Here is an 8019-nt window from a genome sequence, read left to right as displayed (position 1 = left end):
GAGAGAGAGAGCGAGAGAGAGAGAGAGAGAGAGAGAGAGAGAGAGAGAGACAGTGTCACATCACAGTAGAGTCAGCTGTCTTAACCGCGGCTTGTGTACTGCATCATTACTGTGTCTGTTCCCCTTTCAGGCTTGAACTGATGGTAAAACTAATGACATTATTTACTGTCTTTACATTTATTTTGAAAGATGAAGCTCGCGATTATGGTAAGGGGCGTTACATTTCCGACGAGTGCTTGCAGGGTTCGGCCAATCACAATGCACTGGGTCAGCTGGCCAATCAGAGCAGACTGCGCTTGTCGGAAGGAGGGACTTTGTAGAAAACGAAGCGTTTGAGAGAGGCGGGGCATAGAGGACCTACAATAATGTACAGTATTTGAAAAATAATGTGTTGTTTGAACATTAAAGCATGTCGACATATTCTGTTACACCAAATACACAAAATGATGATCTTTAAAAAAGCATCATATAACCCCTTTAAAATTCTTGAAACAAGATGAAGAAGAAAAAACAAGTTAAAACCAAGTAAAAGAAAACAAACAATCAAAAAAACAACAACCATGCTCTCAATTGAATAGATATTGTTTCCAAACATTTTTAGTTAAGTAGCTAAAAATGACTAATTAAAAAGAGGACCTTTTGTAGTTTGGAGAACATTTTATTGTATAAACACCCTTGAGTAAAATATGTCATTCATATTTTGTTATATATATTTTTATATTAATATTTGTCAATTTTTACAAGTACATTACAGCGTTGTTAGTTAACTAAGAATAAAACAAAATAAAGCTGAAATAAAATCAAATAAAATATAAATATATGAAAAAATTAAAATTAAAAGATTTAAACAAAAATGAGAAATGTTGCCTTGGTCAGTAAATGAAAAGAAGTTTATGTGGAAGTAGTAAAATTACCAAAAGTAAACTGAAATAAAATAAAACGAATTGGTAATATAAAAAAACTAATAAAAATGAGCAACTACTGTAACATAATAACTAAAACTTAAATTAAAATGAAAATATAAAAATAAAACCTAAAACAAAATATGAATCAATACTGTAATAGTAATACTAAAATACTAAAAGTAATTAAACAATTATACTATAATAAAATACTAGCATCTAGAATAGACTCAAAGATAACAGACATGAACTGAAAGCCACAAACTTGTCATTTTGAATTCTTGGGGTTTTTAATTTCAGTGCTAAACCTTATGTCATAGCTTTCATAATTTTTAGCTTGTTACATCATTGCACAATCAGTGAATGTGCTTCTACCTGTCTGCATCTGCAATGGATTTTCTCTGAAAAGCAGCCTCACCTGCATGTGTATACACTACAGGTTCTTCTCAAGTGCTTTTACTGTGCTGCGGGTGGCCGATCATGTCTGATGGGTAGCTATAGCAACTACGAAGCTAAAGGCTACACCTGATGTCACACCACACAACTGTACACATATTTGGGCCTGAACTGCCCTAAATCTACAAAAGCCTCCTGTGTGGGAGTTTTGTTTGTGGCGTTTCAAAATCGTATGCTGGAAATGGCGCAATGGCTGGTATTTCAATAAAAATGCATGTGGAAACTGGAATAAGGCATAAGTTGCAGATACAATGTTCAGGTTTGGTGGGAAAACAGCTCACCTGATCTGTGAATAATGACGGAGAATGGGTATGAAAACGAGCCCAGAGGGGGACTGAGATGGCGTGTCTGATTTGAATGAATGAGGGAGGAGAGATCTGCCACTTTCAGTTTGTAATTTTATCCTTTTGGAACATTCCCCTTCTCTTATTTCTCTCCGAAAAGCTCCAGAGAGACAGAGGCAGGCGGCGGAGTGTAATTATGGGTAACGTAACGCCCGAGTGTTGGCATCAGGCCTGCAGGCGTGTGCGTTTTCTCTCTCAGCTGAGCGTGTCTGTAATCACACTGTCACATCTCTACCGCACCCTGACGCCCAATCAAAACTCATTAACTCGGTTTCTGCTTTAGCGGACAGGGTGAGAAACACACCTAAACTTCATTTCCTGAAGGTTTGAAGGGTGAAAGATTTCATATTTGATGTGTGTATGTTTGTGGTCTATACAGTCTGGTAACATGGTAGCAAAGATTTTTGAATGAAGTCTCTTATGATCACCAAAGCTGCATTTATGGAAGCCCATTTCTGCTACAGAATAAATATAAAAAATGTAATCGCGACTTTTTTTATATCTCAAAATTCTGACTTTTTTCACAGAATTGTGAGTTTATTTCTCATCAGTATATATTATATCTCGCAGTTCTAGTTTTCTCTCAGAATTGCTGATGTAAACTTGCAATTGCAAGGTCATAAGTCGAAATTGCGAGATACAAAGTTGCAATTCTGAGAAAAAAAGTCAGAATTGCACGATTTAAACTCACAATTGCAAGAAATAAGAATTCAGAATTGTCAAAATAAGTCAAAATTATATATTTTTTTTATTTGTTATTCTGTGGTGAACACAAGCTTCCATTGAAAAGCAGTAGTGCTGCTTAATATTTTGGTGGAAACCATGATAAAAAAAAATTCAGGATTCTTTGATGACTAGAAAGCATTTATTTAAAATAGAAATCTTTTGTAACATTATAAATGCCTTTTCTGTCACTTTTGGTCAATTTAATACATACCTGCTGAGTAAAGGTATTTATTTAGAAAAAAAAAATCTTACTGACCCCAAACTTTTGAATGGTAGTGTATATGAAATATAAGCATGTGTGTTTAGGAACTGTACCTGGCATCACAGTCTTCCCGCAGGCCGCACATTTAGATGAAAACTCATTGCAGTAACAGTCGTTACACACCAGGGCATCTTCCTGAAAGGTGAACGGCTTGTCGGCCAGCGAACGCTTGCAGTGTGAGCAGCGGAAACAGTGTTCGTGATAATGCCTGTCCTCATAATACAGCTCCTGAACATAGACAGCACAGCAACATATGTCAGTTTAACTGTAAATTATATTAAATCATTCTAGAAAAGCACGCGGTGACCATGCATGAGACTGAATACCCTGAACAGTTGGAGACAGTATATGTGGCATGTTGTTTTCAGGCTACTAGAACCTGTTATTAGTCCATAGAAATTAGCATTTTACTCCATTGAATCAGTTACATCACCAAGCTGTGGGTCAAAGGTCACTGCACTGAATGAAAGGTGAAATGAGGTGACGCAGCTGCTTGTGCAGGAAGTTCTATGGCCTAAAGCATGTTGAAGCAAAACAGATCTCGCTGTTCTCTGTCATTTCCACTACCATGAAAGGAATGGTTTGAGACCTTTACGCAATAAAAAGACATGCTTTACTACCGTCTGCTGATCCAAGCTCTCAAAGATCAGACGGCTATGAATACCAGGTTGGACCACCAGACACCCATTGCCGTATGTGCACACTTATATGTGTTTAAAACAGTGGACAGTTTTTGGAAGAAGATTCATTCATAAAACATGCAATGAAACAAGTTTTCTCTGCCTGCATCTCTTGTCCCACTGTAATTCCTGCTCTGCTTTGGCATTCTTTGTGGGGGTCCTTCTGATTGTAGAACATGCGGATCTAATGAGATGTAAAACTCCCCAGGGGTCAGAAATATCACAACTCCCTTTAGTGACAGTGATAGCGCGGTCTCCCCCTCTTTCACATCCTGTTCTCACCCCCAAATGAGCAAACGGCCCTGTAAAACTGAAAATAGTTATGAATCACGCTCACATTCCCTGAAAACCATATTGTTTTTGTCGAGAATTGACGATAGCAGTGCAGTACAAGAAACTGAGTGACTCTTGACATAAACAACAGAACATTCCTTCATGAGGATCGAGAGGTTTGCCAGTCAAATGTTTGGACAAACTGTCATATTATTTTCCACATAATAGTTAAGACAGCAAAACTAACACACAAATGGAAATATGGGAATTATGTAGTGACCAAGCCATGTTACACAAAGAATAATTATAGTATATTAGAACTACTTCTTTGTCTAGAATCCAGCTCTGCTCACACTGGACATTGCTTTTCAAACACTACTGAACTCATTCATTGAATGAAATAAACTAAAATCACCCCCACTTATACCGAACACTCAAGCTCAAGCTTGCGGTGTGAAAGAGGTGTAACTCATCCACTTCAGTAAAATAAAATAAAATAAAGATGCACACTTAAATCAGTTCACTATCTGGTCCAACCATCCATAAATAAAATATCCATAAATAAAATAATATATCATTCTCACACAAACAGAAGGAAGAGAGACTAATGTGTAAGTGTTGTGGAATATACATACTGTAAGCAGAAAGATAAAGGGAATGTGGGAATAGGTGTCATAGGTGACACTTTCCTACTACACTAACATACCAGAGTCGGTGTGTCTCGCTATGTTAGCCATGTCAAACTATAACAGACAGCTCACTTCACGACTCACAAAAGAGAGTCTGCGCGTCTCAGCCAGATAGTATTACCTGTCAGGATATGACTGAGTGGAAAGACCTGGAAAATTTAACACAGAACACAACAGATCTGTGTGCTTTTAGCTCATTATTATACAGCTTCTAGTTTGATTAGATTTATAGTAGGGATGCAACTAAAAACCATTTGATAATCAATTAATCTGACAGTTTTCACACTTCTTTTTCTTAAATATGATTATTAAAAACGAACTGGTTGCAATCAGTCTCAAAGTGAATGATGAAAAAAAAAAACACATGGAATCAGATCTCATCATTCAGACTGTCATGCATTAACAAAATGTTTTACGTTTTTAACTGCATTTCAAACCAAACCACCTACAAATGTTCAATCAGCAAAAATCTGTTGTTGATCACATTTCAAACTAAATGTAATCTCTTTTTTCTTTTTAACAGCCCTATCCTCTAAAAATCAAACTTGATTTCATTCCAAATAATGCTATATAACTTTCTCCATTACCTAAGCCTGCCATCTAAAACTGATCAAATAAATTCCACAGCATTCCCACATGATTAAACCTGCCTCCACAAGGTGCAGATTAACGACTTTGTGAAACAAGTAATATTTTCCAATCCACATGCACAGACTTTATCAACAAGACCATCTTAGATTCATGATGCCGCCCATCCAAAAGTACAAACTTACAAAGACCCCATGCAATGGCAAATCCAGGAAAGTCGTCTCTGTTCTGGTTCCACCTCATATATTTCCTAAGCCACAGGTCTCCAAAGAAACACGCTGCTAAATGGTCTGTAAAACCAAACATTAGGACAACAAAAACTTTCTTTGAATGTGGTTTCCACAGGTATTCAATGTACCGGAGACCAGCTTATTCAATGCACCATGTGTTATGAGAAGAAAATAGAATAAATCCTTCCACAGCCTTCCCACATGATTAAACCTGCCTCCACAAAGTGCAGATTAACGACTTTGCATAACAAGTAATATTTTCCGATCCACATGCACACACTTTATCAACAAGACGATCTTAGATTCGTGATGCCGCCCATCCAAAAACAGTACAGACTTCCAAAGACCCCATGCAATGGCAAATCCAGGAAAGGCGTCTCTGTTCTGGTTCCACCTCATATATTTCCTAAGCCACAGGTCTCCAAAGAAACACGCTGCTAAATGGTCTGTAAAACCAAACATTAGGACAACAAAAACTTTCTTTGAATGTGGTTTCCACAGGTATTCAATGTACCGGAGACCAGCTTATTCAATGCAATGTAATTCAATTTTACACAAAATCATTCACACTTATTGAGGCACATAGCACATATTGTTCAGCAAATGCAAAAGTTTCCAACCCCATTGTTCAGTGTGGAAAATTAACCAGCTGGTTAAGTGTGTATGTGCCCTCTGCTAGTTATTTGTTTACTGAGGTCTATGTGCCAATGAAATGATTGCTATTGAACACCAGTGGGCCAAATGTCAATGATATTAAACCATTCTGAAGTCATTCAAAATGAATCCATCAGCACATTCTAAATGTGTTGTTGGTGGATTTTAAATTGATCCCAGATTCAGAGTACCACAAAAAGTACTTTATCTCCACTTGCGTGTAAACTTGCAGTTAAATGTTGCATTTCCCATGACTGTGAGTGTGTAGGTCTAGTTTGGAAATAAAATGAGAAGAACTAATTTATTACAATAAACAGCAGGAAAAGTGAGAATGGCCAAACTAAGAAATCTAGGAAATTAAGCAAATTGTATTCTATAATTACAAATAAATACAATTATTAATAAAATATTACAAACATCTGTGTTAGTATATTATTATTTCCCATATTTATGACCAATTTTATAGCTAAAAAAGTCAGACTGAGGATTTGAGAAAGACTTGGAATGAATAACGTGAAAAGCGAGACAAGCAAAACTACGAATTTTGGGAAATGAAGCAAACTGTAATTAAAGTAAAACTTGATGATTAAAGTGCAAATTCCAGGCTGGAGAATAAATAACAATTTGGGGTACGTAAAGATGTTTAATTCTGAGTCTAATGTTTTGGTTGAGATCTTGGGAGGGTTGTTTACTCTTAAGAACAATGTGTCTTCCTGCCATGGGACATGTTAGAGCCAACTTCTGCTGTTTAGCAAACAACACAGCCATCATATGATGCTTATTAAACATATTTATACGCCAGACAGGTTTTATTATGTGAGAAGAAGGGATTGCATTGCTTTCCTTATTCAGTCTTTGGCATGCATTCTGTTGGTTAACCCAATGGTTGGGTTAGTCCATATTTGACCCAAAGCTGGGTTGAAACAACCCAGCCTTTTTTTAGAGTGTAGACACTAAACCTCAAATAATTTCACAAATGCTTCAGCATTAAGAGAAAGAGTCAATACAGTCATTTGAAAAAGGCATAGCACAGCCACTTAGGGTAAATTTACACGACAATGATGACATAAAAATAGAAACGTTTCTCCTTTGCGATTTGAAATTTTTTCATTTCTCATATTGTTTCATATCGTTTTCAAAAACTTTCACTTTGAAATGTTTTCAGGCACGTTGTTGTGCAAATGAATAACCAAAATGCATGAAAAGTTTTCCCTTTTTAGTTAAAAGATTGCTTTTTTTCAGTTGTAGGTTACTTTGGATAAGTGTGAATGTCTGCTGAATACATTTAAATGTAAACCCAGTGTTCTTATTTCAAACTATTAAAAATCGTTGTATAATATAAACAGATAAAATATTTGAAAAATAGAAATATTAAATTATAAACTTAAAAAACCTAAATGTAAATTAGAAATGTTGTCTTGGAAACTAGCTGAAATAAACTGAAACCTAAATGTAAAATTATTAAAAAATTAAATTAAATTAAAGCTAAATAGAAATATTTATTTAAACAAAAACCATAAGACTAAAATGACAAAAACATGAAACAAAAATACTAAAACTTCAGCTAAAATTAAAATGAAAACTGAAAATATAAAAGTGAAAGCTAATTCAAAACATTAATAAATACTATATAATAATATTTAAACAATACTAAAATTACTGCGTATACCGACCAGAATACTTCAAAAACTGCATAACAACACCCTGGCAACCCATTCCCATCTTTGCAAGTATTCTCGTAAACACAGTCATTTAGGTCTTAAGTGAAAGCAAACAGCGGAGAAAGAAACACGTGTGTAACATATTGGATCCGGGCAGCTCTTAAAGTGACAGCAGTGTCTGTCATTCATGTTAAACTAACAAAAGGGAGAAAGTCTCTCAGTACTTTTGACTAAATCACTTTTGTAACTTTAATAAGAGGAAATATACATTTAATTCAACAGTGAAGAATATGCAGTGTTTTTATACATTTGATTACTTTATACAATGCATGTAGCTTTTCTTATTTTTGTTATACTGTATTTTTTTTGTCCTATTGCTTGTAATTAGTTTCTTATTTATTCGCTGACTGTTTACTTGTCTTCAGTGAGCTTTTATTTATTTTAGTTAATTTTTTTAATTAGGCTTGTATTATTGTGATATTGACACTGGTGACTAGAATTATGAAATTTCTATGGTGTCAAAAAATTACCTTATTTAAAGCAAAAATAACTAT

General features: G+C 35.3%; 1 protein-coding gene across 1 annotated transcript in view; it reads right to left on the bottom strand.

Annotated features, from left to right (window-relative positions):
- LOC107559666 (four and a half LIM domains protein 3-like) overlaps positions 1-3378 on the bottom strand; it is an 8032-nt gene extending 4654 nt beyond the window's left edge. The window contains exons 1-2 of the mRNA XM_016243565.1: positions 3355-3378; positions 2744-2918 (exon numbers count right to left, since the gene is read on the bottom strand). Coding sequence (XP_016099051.1) covers positions 2744-2918; positions 3355-3378 — 199 coding nt within the window. The remainder of the gene's footprint in view (positions 1-2743; positions 2919-3354) is intronic.
- Positions 3379-8019: the final 4641 nt, after the last annotated feature.

The sequence above is a fragment of the Sinocyclocheilus grahami genome, unplaced genomic scaffold (genome assembly GCF_001515645.1).
Source record: "Sinocyclocheilus grahami isolate Dianchi unplaced genomic scaffold, SAMN03320097.WGS_v1.1 scaffold695.1, whole genome shotgun sequence".
Classification (NCBI taxonomy): Eukaryota; Metazoa; Chordata; class Actinopteri; order Cypriniformes; family Cyprinidae; genus Sinocyclocheilus; species Sinocyclocheilus grahami.
Note: the sequence above shows the minus strand (reverse complement) of the source record. Positions and strands in the feature narration are given on the sequence as shown.